Here is a 23,671-nt window from a genome sequence, read left to right on the forward strand (position 1 = left end):
AGCACCTCAAAACTGGAGACCGTATTTTTGTCTGTCTCCCAGGTTGCACCTAGCACTGTGTGCTGCTCAGAAGTCATCAGTAAACGTTTGTTGAGGCAAAATGAAATTCTCATAAATTTCTTTGGAAATTTACTGAACTCTTAATATCTGTATTAGTCACGTTGAAAACAAAAAGACACTCTCTTTCTGTCTGAGAAATTTATTATTGTCTTCTCTTTATGTGTTTATTGTTGGTCTCTGTTAGTTTCCATGCAAATTCTGACATGTTAAATGAGCAAATACCATGCTATTTAGTCTATGAAGGCATTTTAAACTGCATTTAAAATAAAATGTGTTCCTTTTAATTTGTCCTATTGTACTAGGAACACATCATTTTCACTTTATTAATTCATTATTTGGTCAATGTGTTGCGGTAGTGGCTTAAACATGGAGGAGACTGAATAAAAGAAAGCATTATTTTTCTTTTTTTGTAGGACATGTTCTTCAAATACACGTGGAATAACTTTTTACACACACAAGTGGAAATCTGTATTGCACTGATTCTTGCAAGTCCTTTTGAAAACACAGAAAATAGCACAATTACTGATCAAGACTCCACTGGTGACAATTTGTTATTGAAACATGTAAGCTTACTTGGTGTCTTTTTTTCTGCCACTCCTGGTTATAGCATTTTTCTGCTTAAGGTGTGAAGTGAATTGAGGTTTAAGGGTGGGAGGTTAGATTTCAGAGTCTGAATATTTAACTTGTAATGGTACTTTTAACCAGTGATTCTGTAAATCATATCCTGGACAATTAACCGTTAGATGAACTTTTAAAAAAAAAAAAAAGGCTAAGTGGCTTGCTTATTTGGGAAAGTTAATAAATTTGAAGATTTAGAAATCTTTTGGAGATTAAAAGAACAATGCAAATTTAAATACTGCAGAAAACATTTGAACCAGTTATTTGGCTTGCCAGAGTTTTAATTTCTTGTGCTGAATATATGACTGAAAGTTGGGAGAAGTGAGTTCTTATGCAGTGTCGAGGAAGCCTCTTCTGGGGGTCTGTTTTCTTTTGTTAAATATGAGGTGATTTTACTAAGTCAGTCTTCAGGTTTCTTCTTGCTCTGAAGTTCTGTGATTGTGTGACATTCTCTAGCTCATACTGGGTTACGCCCAAACCTTGAAGATGGGAAAGGCTAACCTGGAGTAACCAAGTAGATGGGGAAGACAAATGACATTTGAATAAGACTGGCTGTGCACATTCGATAATGCAGCCCACAGCACTGGTCATTGGCGTGCGGAAGTTTGGCAAGCCACACCTATTTTTAATACGAATGCAGTAATGTTAGCTCATAGAGAAGTAAGTGTTGCTCGCATTTAAAATGTACAAGTATTGCTGTGGATTGTGAGTTAAATTTTTGCCGAGGCATAATTTTCTTTATTCCATTTCAGAGTAAAACCTGTCTTTTGCTTTAGGTCAGCTGCTCACTGGTAGCAGTACTTGAAATATATTATTTCCTCGTAGGTTCACTGCTAAAGGCATAGATCCTGTCTTGAATCCCTGTAGTGTTTTGGGGCCCTTGAGTAAATTTATTTTCACGGTGCATCTGATTTAGCCAGTAATTCACAGCTGTATTAGGCTTGCTGGGTTATATGTATAAAGTGATAGGTATCACTTTTCTGTTTAACTGGAGTTCTGTTTCACTTTAAAAATTTGACACTTTGACATTTATGTCAATGTTAAACTGGAACGTTCCTTTTTATTCAGCTCTTTCAAAAATGTCAATTGATAGAACGAATACTTGACGCCTGGGAAATGAACGAGAAGAAACAGTAAGTAAATTGTTTTCTGATAGGAGTTCAGTTTGATTTTTAATTTGAAGAAAATATACTCCCTTGCCCTAGACAGGGAACAATGAATATAATATAATTACATGGTACAGGCCACTTTACAGTTACAAATGGTCCTCTTGGGACTTCCAGATTATTTAATTGTAACAGATATTTTTCTAGTAATTTACTTTTAGATCCCCCTGTCTTTCTACCTGTCTTGAAAGAACAGGGGTTGGGAGTACTCCCCACCTCTGTTGCTGCCTTTGCAACTTCTTGGTCCTTTCTGAATGGCTGTTTTTCTGAGAATAATGGGGAGTTGAAGGGAAAGAATTACAAAGTAAAGTCCTCCTTAATTAGCACCTTTGTCCTTGTTACCCCGGTTCTCATGGAAGAAAAGAGTCACTTTGTGCATGGAGCTAGAGGGAGGGTAAAATTGCTTAGTATTTCCTTTTTTAGAAAATTTCCGTTAGCTGATCGGCAAGATAACTTGAAGTATTAGTTGCTGCATGTGAGTAGCTTTGTTACACAGAGTTTTTTTCCCTAGCGGTTTTGTCTGAAACAGGCATTCCTCTCTAATGCCCTGGGAGCTTTTATGCCATCCCATAGATTCTGAAGCAGGTGGGTATGTTTGGGAAACACTCTCAAGGTATACTTCTTGTGTTTGTTTTTAAGTCAGGTTTATTGAAGTATACATTTTTGGGTATACATTTCTAGGAATTCTGACAAATGCATTCAGTCATGTAACCATCACAGACAAGACACAGAACATTTCCATCACCGCATAAAGTTGTCACGTGCCCTGTTATAGTCTAACCTTTCTCAGGATCTCCCTGCTCTGTGTCTCTGTTCAGATGTCTCTTGCAGTGCCCAGGAGAGCTAGGTAACTCACGGGAGCAGCCTGCTTTGTTTTCTGGGGTTTAGTTTTTAAAAATTGCTTACTAAACACTGATAGGGCTTTGCTTTGACTCTGGGTGGCGAAAGGTGGCGTGTAGGTTGAGGGTGGCAGGGGTTCAGTCTTGGTGGACCTCAGATACTTTCCTCCAAATGGAGCTCCTTTGGGGTGCTGTCTGTGGCCAGAGTGGCGTCTCTGGTTATGTGTCTGCCACATCTTAGCCTTCCTTGACCCCCTTCCTCTCTGCTTCCTCGTCTCGCCAGTGCCGAGGTGTCCCGTGTGCTCTACTCCCCGCAAGTTCCATCCTCTGAAGGCCTGGCTAATAATATTCCTCCCCTCTTGGGGAGTCCGAAAGAGCTTTTTAAGGTTTCCTTGAACAGGAAGCCTAAAGAAAATTCGGAGCCTTGGGCCAAAAAACTTGGAGATGGGTGTTTGTTTTCCCTTGTGAGGGTTTGAGGGAATACCAGAGTTTCTGACTAAGAATTTGCCCAGAAGGAATACTCGGGTCGTGGGATCTTACTGTGAAACTGAAAGAGGCTCATAGCAGTTCAGCTAAGGTCAACCTTATGCCTTCAGACCCTTAGGTATTCCCAGGCCCTCTACTAAGCTTATTAGCAGATATTTCATTTTCCAGGCAAGCCTACAAGCACAGTATGGTTTTTCTCAGTGACTCCTGAAAGATTCTCCCTTGAAGCAAAGAGCTCTTCGGTTTGTTTCCTCCTGTCTGCAATCAAAAGTCTTTTGTTTCATAGAATTTAAAGACTTGACACTTTGTAAATATTCGGGCGGAGAAATCACTGTGATGTGAAAAGTTTGTCTAAATGTAAAGATGGGTCATAGTTGTGAAGATTGGACTCTAAGTGGGGAAGGGGTGAGGAATAATGTGGATGTCCGTGTCCAGGTGGGAAGTGGGCCAGATGCAAGTTGACTACCTCTCATCTTGGCCAAGTCCTCAAATCAGCTAATATTTTAACTTGAGAAATGCCATTGGTAGATAACTATCTCGATGATTGATTGATAAAATTAAAATTTGATACCTTAGCAAAATGAACCAGCAGAATTCTCACCTCATTTCCCTACAATCTGTTTAAAGTCTGAAAAATAGTTTCACAGAAAGATAGGAAGGAAAGTTACAGAATCATTAGGCATCAGTGAATGTTTGGGGTTTTGTTTTTAAAGATACTGTGTTACCGAGGATGGTTGGTTTGAGTCTTTGAACAGAGTTTGTCCTGTTGACTGAGGCTACAATGTAGTCTTTTGAGTAGACAGTTGCTGCCACACTCCCACCCCCCACCCCTACACCAACCTGGTTATATTACGTACCCTCTTCTTCCGCCTGTTCTTGTCTTTAGTGCCTCAGTTTTTAGAATGATTGCTTAAATCCACTGTACTTACCAAGCTGTTCATCACTCCATCCTCTCAGGAGTCTGAATATTTGTCCTTTACCCCTGGTAGAGCCGAAGGAGGAAGACGGCATGGCTACATGGGACACCTGACCAGGATAGCCAACTGCATCGTGCACAGCACTGATAAGGGCCCCAACAGCGCCTTAGTACAGCAGCTCATCAAAGGTAATGGGTTTATGGAATTTTCATTACATTTTTGTTGGATTGGAGAAAGGATTTAGGGGTAAAGTGGAAATATTCATAGCTTTTTAAATAGCTGTCTGAAGAGTTTCCTTATATTATCTCGAGATTGGAATGAGGCTCTTGAGAAGGTGTTTGAACAATATAGATTTTGGCTGTATCTCTGTTCTTAGTTCTGCAGTCCTTTTATTAAGTATTGGCAGGCTCAGCCGGTAACTAGTTACCCACTTTCATTCTCTAAGGGTATTGCTCACTAAACCGTTCCTTTGAGCTTGAAGTACTCGTAGGCTGACAGTTGAGCCACTTGAGCTACAGTTACTCTTGCTTTTTATTTTCTTCTGAAGTCCCCTACATAGCCTATGGATTGAGCTCCTTTAATGGGCATATTAAAGCATTTAACAGCATTTTTTCCATCTCTCTATTACTAAAATGAACAATATTAGCCAATATCCTAAAGGACTCTTTCTGCACTAGCATTTGAATTTAATCAGCCCAAGGTTACTTGGAAGAAACCGTATTGATGCCTTTTACACTGGCACCAAGGCCTTGAGTCCACCTCCTCCCAAATGAGAGCATCAAGAACTCTGTGTGCTCCAGGTTTGGTACCAGCGGGATTACTAGTCCTGTGACTTACTCTGAAGGCAAAACATCTTCAACCTCTGTGGTACAACATTCGTTCAGTTATTAACTTGCTGAAAATCATCTCTCAGTCTATCCTACTATTTCTCTCTTAAGAATGTTTGTGTTCAAGAGGCTGTTACCTGTTGAATGTGCACGAAAAGTATAGTTGTGGCCCAGTGATGGACAAATTGGGGCTAGCCCACCTGTAATTTTGCTTCTTGAGCGAGATGTTAGCCAGATCATCACACTTTATGTCCTTTGCTGTGCACATGAATTGGCCATGTGTATGATTTTTTGTTTTTAGATCAGTCTTCGTTTTATGGAAGCTGCTTGCCTTTGTAAGAGTGTGTACACACGTGTGTTTAAACCAGAATTGTCAGATGACAGCCTTAGTGAGGCCTCCAAGATTACAGTTATAGTTTCATTTTCTCAGAAAAGTATTTGTGTATCCTTTTCTTTACAGTTTCTGTAGAAGGTAGCTTTCACTATTGCATACGTATCCATATGTTGGCCTATGACACAAACATTTAGGAAACATTATCTTTGAGCAATTTGAGAAGCCATACTGGGTTCCGTGGGACATTCATTGGCCAGATGCCAGTCAGAGTTTCTCAAGAAAGTGCGCAAGAGCTGACATTTGCAGTGTTTGCTAAACTCACATGACCATGGAGCAAAACTGCTTTTACCCCCACCTTAAAGACTGTTATCTTTACAGGGAACTTATTGGAAACATATTTTCCAGGTTAAGTTTTTACCAAAAGGTCTTAAAAAACTTGTTGAATTCAAAGAACTGCTTAGGGCTCTTGGCATCAAGCATAGACCGTGGTGGAGAGGGGGTTCCTGAAAAGTTCTCGGGGTTCAGACTGAGCATGGCTATACCCCGTCCCTCCGAGAGCTCAGCCTGCAGGGATTGCTCGCCTTTGAGGAACCACGTGGGTGGTGCCCTCTCGAGTTACCTGTTTATTTGTCTGTGTGCAAGTCACTGTAGTGATAATGTTTTTTTCCTTTTCTCCCTCTGAAGATCTTCCAGACGAAGTCAGGGAGCGATGGGAGACGTTCTGCACAAGCTCCTTAGGAGAAACTAACAAGAGGAACACGGTAGATCTAGTAGGTTCTACAAGGTTACATTTCTGTGATTTCGGTGCTCTTGGCCTTTGCCCGTCTATTCAGAAAGATGTGAGACATCTTCCACTTGTCCTGATAATTGTAGGCCAAGCTCATGTTTCTTACCAGTAAAAGAGGTCAGTGCCCACCGTACTCTTGCTAATTTGTCTAGTCAACTTCCAGTTCCTGCTTGGGATGACGTAAGGGTACAAAGAAGCTACTCATACCTGCTCCCACTGTACTCGGTTTCCACCTCCCTCAGTGCCCTGCTCCCCAAGCACCTCAATGAGCAGCCTCTAGCCTTCCTTTTACTGTGTTGGGTTTGTTGCCTTATGCCTAAATAACCCCGGGTGGTTAGAAAACCTAAGTGTTTGATATTTTCTAATGTTACTGAGTTGAGTTGACCCTCATTAAAGTCATTCCCAGTGGGGGAAAATTTTGTAGATGACTTTGAAAACCCCAGCTTTAATAGATTGGTACTTTGAGCCAGGGAATAATGGCATTGATAATATTCTTAAAAATTATATTGGACTTTGGAATGTAGTCTTTGTTTTCTTTAATACGTTAAGTTTTAAGGTAAGTATTGCTTTTGCTTTTCAAGGAAAAGCTTTTCCTTTTGCAAGCACATGCCGGCTGATAGTGGAGGTGGTGGCCTTGACTCTCCACGGAAGTAGGTGTGTCAGGCATTTCATTCTGTATTTGAGATTCAGCAGCCGCAGCCTTGCATTTCTAATACACAGTAACGCTCGATTGCTAGGCAGCCTTATCTGCTCAGAGCAGCGCCTAGAAGTGGGGTGGGGGTGGTGCTGCAGAGAGCGTCACCAGTCATCCTGCGTCACCCGCCCGAAGGGCCCGTTGCCTCCTGCTTTGCAGATTGTCTAACAAGTTTGGTTATCTTTTTCCAGACTCTTGACAGGTTGGTGGCTTGTTCAGGTGGATATAGTGAGAGAATTATTACGTATTAGGAGCTGGAAGAAATATGAAGTTGAGAGAGAACTGTAAAAAGGGAGCTGTGTGGGGCCATTTAGTTAAAATAGATTTGGTGGCCCTTATTGTCGCAGGGTGTCACAGCCCAACAGAGGAAATGGCATTCACTTTGACAGCCCTGAGGGATCAAGGAAGGGTTAAGTAACTTTTAATGAATGTATTACCCACTGTACATTGTTTTTTCCCCCCAGTCAAATTGGTTAAAATCCTGGATCATCAGGGTCTTATTGTAGGGTGAAATTGTTCTCTCATACTGTTAAATTGAACCTTTTAATTTTAGAGGTTCCCAGATTGATTCCTTGTTAAGAAGGCAGGAAATGTGGTCTCCTTGAAGGGGATTTTTGTCTTGTTTCTTATTCATAAAGAAATAGGAGTATTAATTCTGATCTTGCTTGGGAAACTTCGTCAAAAATTGCCTTTTGGGGCTTCCTTGGTGGCGCAGTCGTTGAGAATCTGCCTGCTAATGCAGGGGACACGGGTTCAGGCCCTGGTCTGGGAGGATCCCACATGCCATGGAGCAACTGGGCCTGTGAGCCACAACTACTGAGCCTGCGCGTGCTCCTCAACAAGAGAGGCCGCGATAGTGAGGGGCCCGCGTACCGTGATGAAGAGTGGCCCCCACTTGCCACAACTAGAGAAAGCCCTCGCGCAGAAACGAAGACCCAACGCAGCCAAAAATAAATTAATTAATTAAAAAAAATAAAGCTTTAAAAAAAATTGCCTTTTGATTGACTTCAGAGGTAGAAGTAAAGAATGTCCAGTTAAACTTGTTGTTATCAGGATTTTTTTTTAAGTTATCTTTGGTAATTCAAGCAGATTTCTTTTGTGAGTAGTTTAAATATTTATAAAGATGGACTTCATTGCAGTTCAGGTAGCACTCAACTGGCACGATGCCGTCAGTTATCTAGTCTGTGACTGTGTGTAATGTCATGTATGTCCACACAGAGGAGCGTGGGCTTGCCCTGCATAATTAGTGCACAGCCCTTTTGGGTCAGACACATCTAGACATACATTTACACCTGTGTTGAAGGAAAAAATCATCACGGGCTCCACCTATCACGCTGATTGAAGCTCAGTTCTCCTCCGCCTATTGCACTTTATGCCGTAATACTTGGACTACATAGATAATCTACAGTAAAACAAAAGAAGGAGAAGTTCGCTTATATAGCAAAAGTGGTCAGATATATAGAGCCCTGTTAGCATTGCTCATATCCTTTGTTGACTTAGCCCCACTCTGTGCTTTTGTTGTTTCTTGAGACTTTTGTGTTGATCTCTCAGGACCTCTTCACTTCCTTGGTTTCAAATACCCAGTACTAAAATACTACCTCTACTTAGTCTTAAGTCCTTCTAATAGGGAATTTTGTTTTGTAGTATTTTTAGGGATATGGGTATTCCAAGTTTTAAGGATCCTTATACATTAATCCTGGGCCGCCAAGGAGAGTTGAACTGTCGCCTCCAGGCTCTTCATTTTCTGCCCAGAATGTTTCAGGCTATATCCCACATGTTCCAGGGAAAATGTGCTGTTGTGAATATTATTATAAACACAGTTTGATACATGCAGTGGGTGTTGCCCTTGCAAAAATGTCATACAGAAATGTCATGCCCACTAAGTCGTGTAGCGCAAAGTCCAAATAAAAGCATTTCCCTTCTAATTGCTTCAGGCATACTCATCACTGAAATTGGCAGTTAAATAATAGATTGCTTATTCCCTGCCTCCCTCCCCAAATAGATATATTAGATACACTGCCCTGACTTAGTTGGTTTTAGGATGATGGCTCAGATACCTCTCTGGGAATTATTTCAGGTATATTCATAGGACTTGGGTCAACCTGTAGTTCAGCACCAAATGCTTGAGTTAGTGCATTGTTAGGTTGCCCTGGCCTGTTCTTTATTTTCTAGCCACAGCCAGGATTCGTTCATTTATACAGCAGACACTCACCTATTCTTCTGGCTGTGGGCCTGAGGACTTGCTCGGTTATGTAGGATAAGCTGTGCCAGCCCCAGGCTCCTGCCATCTTCTAGGGCAACATCTGTCTTCCAGCTCCTATCACTTCTAGGGCAACATTTGAATTACCTTCTCTCTGAGATCTTTGAAGTACTTTAATCTTCTGACCCTGTCATGCCAAAGTATATGAACAAGAGATTCATATACTGCTTATGTTTTTATGTTGGGAGTTTATCATGAGTAAAATTTGGTGTTTTAATTATATCCAGAGGCCTCATTGTTTTGACTAAGCCCCCAAACTGTAAAAATTAGTAAGGATTTAGATACAGTACATTTAGATAACGTAGGCAATGTTTCTGTACTGACTTTGGAAAACTGAGTTTGTTTCATTCTCGGCCTGCCTCTCCAAGGGTGAGGATTTTTTTTTTAAGGTTGAGGTAGTTTATGAGATAGTTTATGGAGGTTGTGTAGAGTAATACAAACATGCATGTATGAATTGCCTGGAGATCCAGCAGGTCAAGGTGGAACGTCTGAGGGTTTGCATTTCTAACCATCCCCAGGTCGTGTAAGTGCTGGGGGTCCACAGTGGGACCACGTGCAGCAAGGAGCAAGTGTCTGTAGCTTCCACTTTCCACTGGAGGTTCCCAGTTATCACGTCATGCTTAGGATTCTCCTAGCAACCTAATCAGCCAAGATGAAGAAAACTCTTATTTGCTTTTTCTTTTAAAGACAGTTAATAAAACTGAAATTTTATTATGAAAGAAGGTAACAACTCAAAAGCTTTTTTTTTTTCACTGCAGCTTCAAGAGTATAGTTTACTTAGAATGCATCTTGCTTGGCAAGAATGTTCTTATGTACTTGTTACTTTTTTTAAAGTTATGATTCTGTATTCTCATTTAGTGATTTACTAGTATTCGTGAAATATTTGAGGGGCTGCTGTGTGCTGGACACTGTGGATATTGCACTAAACAAGATTGGCAAAAATCCGTGCCTCAGTGGAGATGGATAAACAGATGGAGGGTAAACTAGGGGGAGGGAGTCGGGGAGTGTTTTGGGCAGATGTGCAATTTAAAATTAGGTGGTCTAGGAAAACGCCATGGAGAACATTTGTGTAGAGGCTGGAGGGAAGTGGGGGAGGAAGAGCGAGTGCAGAGACCGGCACAGCGCCCGCGTGGCTGTATCAGAGCGGGCCAGGGAGAGAATGGGAGGAGAGATTTAGAGGTTCTGCGGGCCAGATCTCATGCAACTTCACGGCAGGCTCCTGGGGTTGTGATCTTAGTGAGATGAAACCGTTAGGTTCGGAACTAAATAAAAAGTGACACGATTTGATGTCAGTGATTTAAAATCCTGTAATGATTTAAAAGATCATTGTGGCTGCTGGATTGGGAATAGACTATAGTGGGACAAAAGGTCGAGGCAGGGACACTGGTTGGATGCCTAATATAGTGTTAATCCAGACGAGGGAGAAACTTTCCACTAAGGAGGTGATAATAGACTTGATGAGAAGTGATGGGATTTTAGGTTCCATTTTGACAGTAGAGTGGACAGATGTGGGTGAGACAGAAGAAACAAGATGACTAAGATTTTAGCTGGAAGAAGAGGAATGAAAGAGGCATTTCCTGAGCTGAAGATGCCTCAAAAGGGGTGTGTTTCGGAAGCTTAGATCAGGGACTGAGATGAACAAGTTTTCCCCTGTAGGTAAATTAAATGATCTTTTAGCTCATTTTATTAATAACGATTTCAGACTGGGTATGTAGGTAGGATCAGAGTCCCCACATCTTTTAAAAACATAATTGAGAAGGTGTGCATGTATTGTGTTATTATTAATAATAACTTGGTAAAACAGTAGTTCCTTTTTGGAGGAAAAAATTAATTGCTTTGAGGATACAAGTTAAGGAGAATATATAAGGGGGTCACAGTGTCTGGCACATAGTAGTTGCTCAACAAAAGCTAGTTGCTTATTTTAATTAATGACCTGATAAAATCTTATTTTGTAGCAAAAAGTATGAGTGAGGACACATTATATCCTTTTTGAACTTAAACAAGACATACTAGGAGTAGTCAGCTCCTTCTTTTCCTCTCTAGTTCACCGAGTTTGCTCTTTGAATTGTCTTCTGTTTTTGTGCCCTCCCCGCCCCCCGTGGTGCTGCACCCCTACAACACACATGGGCTTAATATGATTCTTGTACTGGCCAGCCAAGTTGCCCGAAGCTCCTAAATCCACTGCAGTGGGACAGCTTGACCTGCTCTTGACTGCAGTTGCCCTGCAAGGTGCCAGCTGCCATGACCAAGCAGTATTCCACCACCTCCTTTCTGCATCCTGGCTGGGCTCTCGTGGAACACCCTCACCCCCATATCTTTCCCACCAGCTTGCTAAAGCCACAGTTGACTTAAGCAGGTTCCCTTCATTGATCACAGATTCTGCCTTTGATTTCATCAGGCCAGATTCAAAATTAGTGTGAATGCTTTCTCTATACTTCAGGGAGGATGGAGAGGGAATTAATTGGAAACACTGGGTTATTCACTTGGACTCAGTATCTTCACCAAAGATAGCTAGACAAAGGGAAAAGAGATTAATTTTATTGAGGCAGCGATTTATTCAGAATTTCATAAGCCATACCACATACAAACTCAGTTGGATTCTACTTTGGGCTTCTTGAATCAGTGTTGGAACATCACAAAGCAAACCAGGCTGGTGTCTATAACTCTAGGCTTCTAGGCACAGCTTCAAGGGCTGGCAGGTAATGGCTGCTTGTGTCTCCCCCAAGGACAGTGCTCTCTGCCCAGAACACTTCTACAAAAAGTATGGGACGAATAACTCAGAAAATACAGTGTAAGTTACCCTTAGAAGTATAGTGCTTGTTCTTAGAATTTTACAGACTGTTCATTTTTATTACTTGCTGTAGAGCAATTACTGTCATTAGTGTGGTGCTTAGCCATTTGTATATCTTCATTTCTAATTGTTAATACATTTATGAATTAATAAAAATCACTTACCATGAATTGGTGAGCAGTTCGTGTTTATGCTTTTGCTTATTAATGTGAGTTGGTTTTAAGTTGTGAGGGCAGGGGGTTACGTTTTAAGCGGCAGAAGACTTGGGGTCTTGTAATGAGCAGGGGACTACTGACCTAAGTCATATTTAGCATTTATGAACAGTGCTTTTCTTAGAATGGGCAAGAAATGCAAGAATTTAAAGTGAAATGGTTGTATTTAAACCTGACCTTTCTAGTGGCTCATTAGTGATCCCTGGGAATTGCAACTTTACCCTTCAGGCTTGGCATATTTAATTATTTCTATATTTTATCTGAGCCATTAACTTCTTCCTTCCCTTTTACCAAAATCACTTAAATGGAGTACCACAGCTCTCACATGCTTTCTGGTGCTGTTAATCATGAGTGAAGTAACCACAGGTGGGCAGCAGCAGGACAGGTAGCCAAACCATCCGGTTGAGTGAAGTGTACCCTTGAATTATTGGGTGGATTTTACAACTTAGCTGTTACTTATTTTTGTTCCTGCTGTTGTTAACACGTTAAGAGAAAAACTAAATGTGATTTTTCCGTAAAAATGCTGATACAATTGTCCAAAACTTTTCTCTGTTAAATAGTTTTTTACATTTCTATGCATATAGGTTACAACCTGCCATATTCATTCATCCAGTGATGATGAAATTGACTTTAAAGAAACGGGTTTCTCACAGGATTCTTCTTTGCAGCAAGTGAGTCATGCCTAAAGTTTTGCTTTTTGTTTTATTTTAAATGCTTAGTTTAGTTGCCATTTGTGAATCAGCGTTGGAGTGAGACATGCATTAGGTTGTGACTTGGGGTTAACCTGCTAGCTAGGCAAAGACATTTAAAAGAGGAAGCGTTGGGTACATGAGAGGAAGGTTTATGTTGATTGTAATTGCAGGGAATGTTTCTTCAGATCTGATAATAATGATGAGTCCGGTAAATTTTCAGGAGATTTGAATGAACTGAACAGTTCAGTAAGCGCCTCAGACATGCTCATTACGCAGACCTGCACAGTAGACAGTTCCTGCAGTAGAGGTCTGTGGATAAGAGCACAAAGACTTGTTCAACGTCAGTGAAAGTAACTTTCACAATATCCCTGAACCCCAGATGGCTTACGTGTTTCCAATATCTTCAAATTGTGTAGTGACATCTAAGTGAAGCTGTAATTGAAGTAATTCATTGCCACCCTGTCCTCCTGCTCCCAAATTCATCGCTTTTATCAGCTGCTGGTAATCTTGGTGGGGCAGAGAGCAGGATATAGAAATAAATGCGCTGATCTATCATCCACTGGTGGTTCTTGGGGAGGCGAGGAATGATTTCACTATCTCCACTGGGCATCAGGTTTGGGAGCTAAATAGAGAAGCCCCTTTGAAAGTTATCGGCTCTTCGTATGAAGAAGTTGCCCTTAGTCAGGACCAGGGCTTGGCCTGTCAGTTGATTTGGTGTGGCAATGGGATTGACGTAGTCACCTTCCCACCTGGCACTGAATGTTGCTTAGCTTCTTTCTTCTCCCTCGTTAAGCCCCTTCTACCAAGGCCAGGCTGAAGCTTCTTATGCTTACGCTGGCCTTGCCTTTCGGTGTCCAGGTAGACTGACACACTCTGGTGTAGGTTGAGCTAAGCAGTCTCTTGGTTTGGTACTAAGGCAATTTAACATTCATGTTTTCAGGCTAGGCCTGAGGTAGCATTTTGGTGGCTGGCAGGCTTCTCTTGATTCTTGACACTTCCCTTTGGAAGCCAGCCTCCCTAGGAGAGGGGCGGGAGCTGTCAAGCAGCAGGGCCTCATTGCCACCTCTCACCTTGGCTTGCTGTCTGGCAGCAGTGGCCACCCTGTAGGCCCAGCTGGCTCACTGTGAGCCCTCATGCCTTTGAGCAATCCTTGCCCGACCCTGGAGCGCCTGGGCAGTATTGAATTAGTCCCCTCGTCCTGGTCTGAACCCCAGTGCTACAGATTGCTCCACCCCTACAAAGAAAATTGATGGTGTACAGTGTACATTTTCAAGATGATTTTGATCTGGCGAATAGCTTTAAGAAAAAGAATGCCCTTAAACATCTATTTGTAAATAAGCTAATAAACTCGGAACTTCCGGGCAACTGATTTAATCGGGTACTGGTGACATTTTGGTACCAGGAAAGTGGATTCCCTTACATCTCTTGAAATCTGGTTACAGGGTCATAGCTTTCCTGGGGAGAATTTTCTAACATTTTTTTGCTTTGACTGCTGATGTGCATATAAAGCAAGCCCAGTCACCAAACTGCCTTAACACCAGGCTGCTGTACCTGTGGGTTTTATCCACTTCATGTAACCCTCTAAAAGGAGGAAGAATAATTACTCTTTTCTGATTGACAGCCTTCCAGTAAACTTTTCTTTGCATGTTTAAACTGTACACCACTCATGGATCATTTTGAAAATAAACATACTCCAAAGCATTTTTTTCTGAATTTAAGAATACAAATCTAGGTTAATGTAAGACTTTCATGCTGGTCTCCTTTATAATCAAACCAGTTTATATATATCAATTTGAGGTTCTCATTCACATTTAAAGCTAGGTCTGTTGCTAATGCTCGAGTACAGAGAGCTTAGGGCAGCTCACTTAACAGACTTGGGGGGGGGCATACTTGGCTCGGGGCGTGCTCACAGCTTTGGTGCCCCTTCTGGTTTCCTCACCTCTGGAGCTTGACTCTTCCTCCTCCTAAGGCTGCCTCACAGGGTAAAGGGTGAGGAGGTCTTCCTCGTGTGGTGTCTGAAGAACTAGGGCTGGCTGCCAAGGATGGACACCACTCCCACTGCCCCCGTCCTCAACAGGCTTGTTCATAGGCCGTCAGGTCTGTGGACGGGGACTTTCTGTTGCCCAGGTGGGTCCACCCAAGAGATTTACTTAAGAAAGCGGTGGGCTCCCTTCTCAGTGACTTGAACAGTCCCTGGCTTTGGCCAGGATGACAGTTCTGAGACGTGGGTTTTTTCTTTTTTTCCCTTTTTTGCATAATTAAAAGTTTTTAATAATCACACAACTGTCTGGTGCTTTCCAGATTTGGGTTTCTAGCGTCCAGAACACTTTTCTAAGCTCCAGTAGAGTACAGTAGCAGCCCTCACTTACGTGGGTTTAGTAAGCCTCGATGGCTTTATTAGTCAGAGTCAGCCTTGAGACCTAAGTTCTTTGCTGGCTTTATCTTCCTAGAAGCTACAGTAGACTCAGAGCTAATGAGGACTACGGTTTGTTGGTTTTCTTTTCCTCTGCGTTACTACGTGGAGGCTGTGTCTGTCAGCAGCTATATATCTCCCTCCATAGATGAAGAGAGACAATGCAAATATGTGTGTGCATGTTTATGTGTATCTGTATATGTATCTATATGTTTGTACAGGTATGCATTCACACATGTATTTATAATACACTTAGTATTTGCATTCTGTTATGAAGCATTTAAAGTATTATGAAGCATTTAAAGGAATACTTTTGGGAATATTTCTTCCCTTTTACACCCAAAAGATTTACAGTATGATCTCTAGAAGTATAAAACATTTAAAGAAAAAGAAAAAAAAAAAGAATCAAAACAGTTGAAAAGGACCTTTTCCCCTTGTGCAGCCAAATTTCTAATCTGTCAATAAACTCAGAGCCTGGCTTATACTGCTTGCTCGGAAGAAGGACTTCGTGATTCTTTGCCACACCTTTGAAGCTACCAACCATGCGTCATACCTTATAAAAGATAAAGCAATTCAGACAAGTTGGTTTCTTCCTACTTACGATATTTTATATTCGTATGTCCAAAACTCAGCCCAGCCTCCCAGAACTTGTCCCTACCGTTCTGCTTTCACCCGAACTCCCACAGCTTTGGTGTGCCTTACCAAATGCACCCCTGGGGGGCTGGCCCCAAGTGCTCATGTGCTCATGTAGTATTGTCTCTTTGGGCAAGGAAGGGAGCAGCGGGAAAGTGTGAGAGTGAACAGAGGGGTGGTGGGTATCGAGGTAGAGAAAAGCGAGGTTTTAGGTTCTCGGTAAACTAGATGCAGCATTTTTTAGACCTAAGGAAAAGATGCCTTCCAAAGCCAAATATAAGGTTTATTTTTAAATTATCCACTATTTGGATTATCCATGCCATAATTCCCTGCCACCAGAATGAATAATCAGGAATTAACGGCAGAGGCATTTCTGCAGTGTTTGTCTGCATGGTAGAGTCCGTGGGCTCTGCTCAGATGGAGAACCGAGGAGAACTTGGCCTTCCCAGTAGTGGCCTCAGGAGCGACGCTTTTAATTCAGCTGCCAGCTGCTGCTTGTGCCTCCGTGAGGTCCGTACACAGCTCTGTCCGTGGGCAGCACGCACGTTATTTGTCTCCATATTTATTGCTCGGGGCAGAGTGAGGAGTGGCACTTGCATATCTTCATCTGTTCTTTACTCCTGATTGAGAACATGGAACATGTTTGCTGACCTCGCTTGTTCCCCCGGGCCTGCTTGTTGTTTGAAATTAGAATAGCAACATTTTTGTGGAGTCCGTTTTAACATTCCCCCTTTCTTGCCTAAGAGAACCCAAGTGAGCCTGGTGCTCTCTAGAAACGGTGTAGTAAACAAGAGCCGACTCCTGCATGGGTCTTTCAGTGTTGTAGGCTTTTCAGAGTGATTTTGGATCAGTGTTATAACTTTCTGTCCTCTCTCTAAGGCAGGTAGGATAGTAGTTACTTTTCTACTCTTCCTAGCCTCTGAGCCTTAAATCTTTTTTGTAAGGAAATGAAGTGTCCCTGAACATCGTGCTGTAGGATTGTGATTGTGATCATTAGTCATTTCTCCTCTGGTGCCATGTTGCTGTAGTGGACTGTGGGTGGGGAGATGCAAAGAGGGAGGGTGGGTGGTTACCATTGGTTGGATCTTAAGATAAGGTTGGTTGTGTTCAGAGGTGACTGATACACCTTATAATTTCAGACTGTCACATGTCACTTGATCACGCTTTTGAACTAGACCAAACCTCTCTCTAAAGATAATTTGGAATAGAGGTCAGTGGTCACTTAACATTTCTTACATGACATGTGCATTAGAATAATTTATGGACCAAATTCCAAACATTTCCTTTTTGGGGTAAATCGTGTCTGAAATTATTTGATTTTTTTTTTTTTTAGAAAAACACACCAACTTTTTAGGCCCTATGGCTATATAAATAAGATGATTTCTGGAAAACAAATGAGCAAATAGTATGTAGAATGTCATTAGAATCATTATATCACTGTCACTGGTCCTGGGGTTGCCAGGCCTTTTCTGATTATCAGATGCAACAAATGACGTCCAATTTTATTGACCAGTTTGGCTTCAACGATGAGAAGTTTGCAGATCAAGATGACATTGGCAAGTGAGTATGTCTTCTGTTTGCATAACTGTCTCCTACACTCCTGCTCTTTGTGAGATGTTCTGGTTCTCCTGGATTCTTGGAACCCTTTTGCATTCGTGAGTTGGGAGGAACCTGCCCTCCAAGTGTTCCTTTAGTTCCAGCCTATCAGCCTGAAGCACCCAGACAACATGTAGGAATAGAATGTCACTCCCACAGAGCAGGCTTGCCCTTGGGCTTGACATCTTTCACAGAGGTTTATTTGTATTAGGTGTAGGAACTCAAGTCATTGTTCTCCTCTTTGAGGTTTTAGTGCTAGATCACATCATCTAAAGTAGTTAATCCCTATGTCAGTTACCTGGTTACCTGGCCTGAGCAGGTATGGTTCTTTTACAGCACACAGTGAATGGGGTGTCATATTATGGCTGAGCAGCTCTACCCCCTGTGTATTTTCTCTAGCTGACTAACCAGAAGGCAGAGTTGGGGCTTTTCCGCCCGAGAGCCAGGCCGTAAGTTCATTCATTCTGCAGTCAGGGAAAGAGGAGCATAGAAATGGGGATTATTGGTAATGTGCAGAATTAATGGATAGAAGATGTGTGGGCCATCCACAGAAATGAAAACAAATGTTCTAGCATCTGACCTTGGGAAATGAGAGGTATTTATAAATGAAGTATTTACAAGAGGGGTGTTACAGCTCACCAGCCAAGTTCTCTCTCACAGGGGCTCCCTGATGATGGTCACCAACACCCAGCATCTCTTAGGGTTCCCCACTAGCAGTAGATGCTCAGTAGTTGGTTGAACTACAGCCAGTGGAGGCTGTTGTTTGTCATAAGTTGCAGTTTATGGCAGGTGAGAAGCTAAAAGACTTTTTCCATCACACTCTAATTGTGCCAAACAACATGCTGTGTTGGCACAGGGGCCTGGAGGCTCCACTGTAAGCAGAGCAGTAGTTGAAGGCTGTCAGCTGCCCTAAGCACCGGCTCATTGAAATCCAGAAAGAGCAAGGACTCGATGTTTGTGTCTGTGCCCCAGGAGTGCTCACCCCAGAGCCCGCAAGCTCCCCCATGTGGCATCTCAGCATTTGTCTGTCTGGACTCATTTATTAAGAGCTACTAGTTAGGGACTTCCCTGGTGGCGCAGCGGTTGAGAGTCCACCTGCCGGTGCAGGGGACACGGGTTCGTGCCCTGGTCCAGGAGGATCCCGCATGCTGCGGAGCGGCTGAGCCCGTGGGCTGTGGCTCCTGGGCCTGCGCGTCCAGGGCCTGTGCTCCGCGGCGGGAGGGACCACGACAGTGAGAGGCCTGCGTACCGCAAAAAAAAAAAAAAAAAAAAAAAGTTACTAGTTAGGAATCCATAGTCTCTTTAGAATTTGTATTGGGTATTTGGAATAATGTTTGATGAGAACAGATCTTTTAAGGATTATAAAATAGTCCCACCTACTCAAAAATTGTTTAATAGGCTCTGAATTCTTTTACTCCCTACTTTCTTCCTAACGATGCCATATTATAGCATAAGATTTCAGGGGTATCTGTGTTCTATGTATGAATTTGACTCTGCCTGGAGAAAGTTCAGGGTCTGACAGCTTCTGTGACCTTTTTTGTGCTTTGACCTATTTCTTCTTTGCAAATAACCTTTTTGGGGTTATGAAGTATGGCCCATGGAACCATGGTTTCTACCATGGATGTTAAAAATCTTTTATAGGAAGGCTTCGAGGGTGCGTTTATTATGTCGCAAGAGGCTTCCATTCCAGCCTTCCCATCCTGTGTAAATTCCTTATACCAAGGGAGGAGGTATCATTTAATGCAAGCAGAGTTTGTTGTTACTTAACAGAGATTTTAATGATAGTGTAAATATTTTAAATTTGGAGAATTTCACAAATACTGTTTCTGAGTCTATAGATAATTAACTATTCTTGCACTTACATTTTGTTTACAGTGTTTCTTTTGATCGGGTATCAGACATCAACTTCACTCTCAACACAAATGAAAGTGTAAGTATTAAGGCCTGTCGCGAGTAACAAGGCATACGTGAGATGGACAAGTGGGAATGGGGTTCTCTCAGAGCCTGCCTGCAAGAGCTGTGTGCACTGGGACCCCTACGCCCTAGGAAACTTTGTCTCAGATTGCTGTGACTTCAGCCACTCACATGACCTGCCTGGCCCCTGTGGGCATGTGAATTTGCAACCCTGGTTTAAGATGTGACAGGGCTAATAAAACCAGTGTAGATATTGAGCTCCAAAGACTGCTGTTTGACTCCAGCCTGCTGCCTCTTACATCTGCTGCATGTCACCAGGAGCGAAACTTGGGCTAGATCAGGGCCAGCCTCTCATCGCCAGGCGGCTCTGAAACGCCAGGTCAACCACATCAGTAGATTGACACAGGATTAGTGTCATTTGAATGGGCACAATGTTGATTTTTATGTCACTTAACATGAGAGACCAGTGGTTTATCTGCTGTTGTGATAAGTTAGAAACTAACCGACTGGACCATGACACTCATCACTGCTTAGCTGGCCCGGTAAAAGAAGAGCTCTTTGTGTTAGGGTAGGTCTGGGCTGCATCTTAGGTAGGTGGGCCAGGGAGGCTCTTAGAATTAAAATGGTGCTTTCACCAGATGAAAGTGAGTATATGTAGACAGTCTCAGTTTCTTGTATGCTAGTTTTGAAGCCAGTCTTTTGGGGGGAACTTTCTGTTGCTACTTACACAGAAGCTGACATTAGTTGCTTACATTTTATCTTGGTGTATGTGATAGACACAGTTTTTTTTTAAAGGATATAGAAGAAGATGATTTACATTGGTAACTTTTGCGGAAAATAACTTGATTTTAAAATTGATTTTCTCTCTCTCATTTTTATGTAGGGAAATATTGCCTTGTTTGAAGCATGTTGTAAGGAAAGAATACAGCAGTTTGATGATGGTGGCTCTGATGAGGAAGATATCTGGGAGGAAAAACACATTGCATTTACACCAGAATCCCAAAGACGGTCAAGGTGAAAAAAAGTTCGTTATACTAGTAATAGTATCCAGTGCATAAAGCAAATGATTATTAGGAGACGTACATTGTAACCTCTCCAAGCATATATGTTTGACCTAGAGATCAGTGCTTTTGTCATGATCAGAAATGCCCTTGTAAATTGATGTAAATTGTGCCACTGCACTTGTCTGCAGTGTAAACAAATCAAGGTAATCTACTTGAAAATGCTCGAAGTGTGTAGACATTGTTCATGAGATGTTGTGACGCAGCCAGTTCTTATCGGGCAGGGATGCTGAGGGATGTAGTCATCTCGTGCTTTGAGTAAACGTCCCCTTACCAGTAACAAGAGCAGCAGCTGAGTTACGTGTTGTTTCTTACAAAAGACTGAAAGTTTCCCCGGGGAAGGGAAAAGTTGTTTCTAAAAGTTAATTTAACTTGGGGAGACAGAGTCATGTCATTTGATACCCACTGGGATCAACCCAGTCGCTCCCCTCTCCCCCTCATTTTTAAAATTCACTCTATCCAAAAACCCCAGTTACAATGCAGAGCTTGTCAGACTGGATAAAAAAATAAGGCCTGGGCTTCCCTGGTGGCGCAGTGGTTGAGAGCCCACCTGCCGATGCAGGGGACACGGGTCCGTGCCCCGGTCCGGGAAGATCCCACATGCCGCGGAGCGGCTGGGCCCGTGAGCCGTGGCCGCTGAGCCTGTGCGTCTGGAGCCTGTGCTCCGCAGCGGGAGAGGTCACAACAGTGAGAGGCCCGCGTACCGCCAAAAAAAAAAGCCTGATTTATGCTGCAGATGGGAAATAACTTAAATTATTTAAAAACTTAAATTAAAAGAAAACTTTAAACAGGTTAAAATTAAAGGTAGAGGGATCTATATTAATATTAAAGTAGATTTCAAAGGAAAAGGATAAAGGAAAGGTCATAAAGGGGTTATTAGAAGGACATAATGCCAGTTGTAAATGTCTACATATCTAATAACAGGGCTTCAGAATAGAGCAAAAACTGATAGAACTGTGAAGAGAAATAGGCAGATTCCACAATTATATTCAGATATTTCAGTACACCTCTCCCAGTAAATATATTCAAGTATACATGAAATATTTCCCAAGAGAGATCATATTTGGGCCATAAAGCAAGTCTCAGTAAAAAGGTTTCAAGTCATACAAAATACACTGTCTGACCCCAATGGAATTAAATTAGAAATCAGTAACAGATCTCTAGAAAATCTCCAAATATGTGGAAACAAATAACACATGAGTTAAAGAAAAAAATCACAGGGGAGGGACTTCCCTGGTGGTCCAGTGGTAAAGAATCTGCTTTACAATGCAGGGGACGCGGGTTCGATCCCTGGTCAGGAAACTAAGATCCCACATGCCACGGGGCAACTAAGCCTGTACGCCACACCTACTGAGCTCATGCACCTCAGCTAGAGAGCCTGCCTACCGCAAACTACAGAGCCCATGTGCTCTGGAACCCCACACGCCACAACAACAGAGCCCACATGCCCTGGAGCCTGCACACCACAACTAGAGAGAAGCCCACATGCCGCAGCAAAGAGCCTGCATACCTCAACGAATATCCCATGTGCTGCAACTAAGACCCAATGCAGCCAAAAATAAATAAATTAAATAAATGAATAAATAATCAATCAGTCTTAACCAAAAAGAAACATTTAAAAAATCACAGGGGAAGTTGCACAGTACTTTGAATTGAAAGAAAATGAAAATACAGTATATCAGGATTTGGACCTTGCAACTGCAACAGTACTTAAAGGATCATTTTTAGTACTAACTGCTTACATTAAAAAAGAAGAAACATGTCAAATCAGTGACCTCAACTTCCACCTTAAGAAATGACTAGAAATACAAAACAGAAAAACAGTAGGGAAAATCATTGTAATCAATGAGTCATGACTAAAAGTTGTTCTTTGAGAAGATTAATAAAACTGATATACGTCTAGACAGAATGGTCAAGGAAAAAAGAGAAGATACACATTATTAATATCAGGAACAAGAGAGATGACATCACTACAGATTCTACAGATACTAAAAGGGTAATAAGGAATATTAGGAGCAACTCTATGCCAATAAATCTGACAACTTAGATGATCTTTGAAAGACACAAACTACCAAATCTCAAGCAAAAAACGATGACCCGAGTTGTCCTGTATCAAAGAAGTTGAATTTTTAGTATAAAACTTCCCACATACACACAGAAAAACTCAAGGTCCAGATGGTTTCTCTTTGGTGAATTCTACCAAACATTTCAGGAAGAAATAACACCAGTTTGTACAAAAGCTTCCAGAAAATTCAAAAGGAGGGAATAGTACCCATCTCATGCTATGAAGCCACATCATTGTAACTTGATACCAAAAGCTGGCATTGCATTACATGATGTGAAAAGAAAAGTGACCTATTATTCTCATGAACATAGGTACAGAAACTCCTTTAAAAATTATAGCAAATAAATGCAACGATACGTCATGACCATGCAAGGTTGATTCCAGCAATGCAGAGTTGGTTTGACATTTGAAAATCATTCAGAAGGCATGTGGCTGAATCCAACGTCTATTCCTGATAGGAATGCTCAGCAAACTGGAGATAGAAGAGAATTTCTTCAACTTGTTTAAAGCTTCTCCAGTCAGCCTACAGTGAGCATCATACTTAATGGTAAAAGACTGAATGATTTCCCCCCAAGGTCAGGAACAAAACAAGGATATCTGTTCTTACCACTGCTTTTCAATATTGTGCTGGAGGTTCTAGCCAGTGCAGTAAGTCAAGAAAAAGAAATAAATGGTTTCTAGATTGGAAAGGAAAAGGTAAAATTACCTTTGTTCTTAGACAATGTTACTATCTATGTAGAAAATGTGTTGTAATCTACGAAAAGACTACTAGAACAATAAAGTGGGTTTAGCAAGATTGCACAATCTTGGATCAATATAATTGTATTTTTACATACTGCAGCCAACAATTAGAATTAAAATTACTAAACAGTACTATTCACAGTAGCATCAAAATATTAAATATATAGGGGTAAATCTGACAAAAGCTGTGCAAGGGCCATACACTGAAAATTATAGAACAGCTGAGAGAAATCAAGACTTGATAAATCTTGAAGAATTGGAAGACTTAATACTGTTAAGATGCCAGTTCTCCCCAGATTGATCTAGATTCAGTGCAGTCCAAACAAAATCATAGCAGGTTTTTTTGGTAGCTGTTGACAAGTTGATTTTTAAATTCATATGAAAATGCAAAGGACCTAGAATAACCAAAACAACTTTCATTAAGAACAGCATTAGAGTATTAACACTACCTGACTTCAAAGTACAGTAATTAAGACAGGGAATAGATCAGGGGGACAGAACAGAGAACCCGTAAGTAGACCTGCACACATATGTAGACATCTGATTCATGGTGGAGGTGCAAAAG

General features: G+C 41.8%; 1 protein-coding gene across 17 annotated transcripts in view; it reads left to right on the forward strand.

The window, feature by feature from the left end:
* PPP6R3 (protein phosphatase 6 regulatory subunit 3) overlaps positions 1 to 23,671 on the forward strand; it is a 126,904-nt gene that overhangs the window by 83,245 nt on the left and 19,988 nt on the right. For 10 of the 17 annotated variants that reach the window (XM_029207504.1, XM_029207512.1, XM_029207507.1 and 7 more), the window contains 8 exons: positions 474 to 623; positions 1,747 to 1,811; positions 4,159 to 4,274; positions 5,932 to 6,017; positions 12,576 to 12,662; positions 17,192 to 17,289; positions 19,201 to 19,255; positions 20,123 to 20,253. In XM_029207504.1, the coding sequence (XP_029063337.1) occupies positions 474 to 623; positions 1,747 to 1,811; positions 4,159 to 4,274; positions 5,932 to 6,017; positions 12,576 to 12,662; positions 17,192 to 17,289; positions 19,201 to 19,255; positions 20,123 to 20,253 (788 nt within the window). The remainder of the gene's footprint in view (positions 1 to 473; positions 624 to 1,746; positions 1,812 to 4,158; positions 4,275 to 5,931; positions 6,018 to 12,575; positions 12,663 to 17,191; positions 17,290 to 19,200; positions 19,256 to 20,122; positions 20,254 to 23,671) is intronic. The other 7 variants (XM_029207515.1, XM_029207516.1, XM_029207503.1 and 4 more) reach the window with 3 other exon arrangements.

The sequence above is a fragment of the Monodon monoceros genome, unplaced genomic scaffold (assembly GCF_005190385.1).
Source record: "Monodon monoceros isolate NGI ecotype Baffin Bay Population unplaced genomic scaffold, NGI_Narwhal_1 Super_Scaffold_7, whole genome shotgun sequence".
Lineage (NCBI taxonomy): Eukaryota > Metazoa > Chordata > Mammalia > Artiodactyla > Monodontidae > Monodon > Monodon monoceros.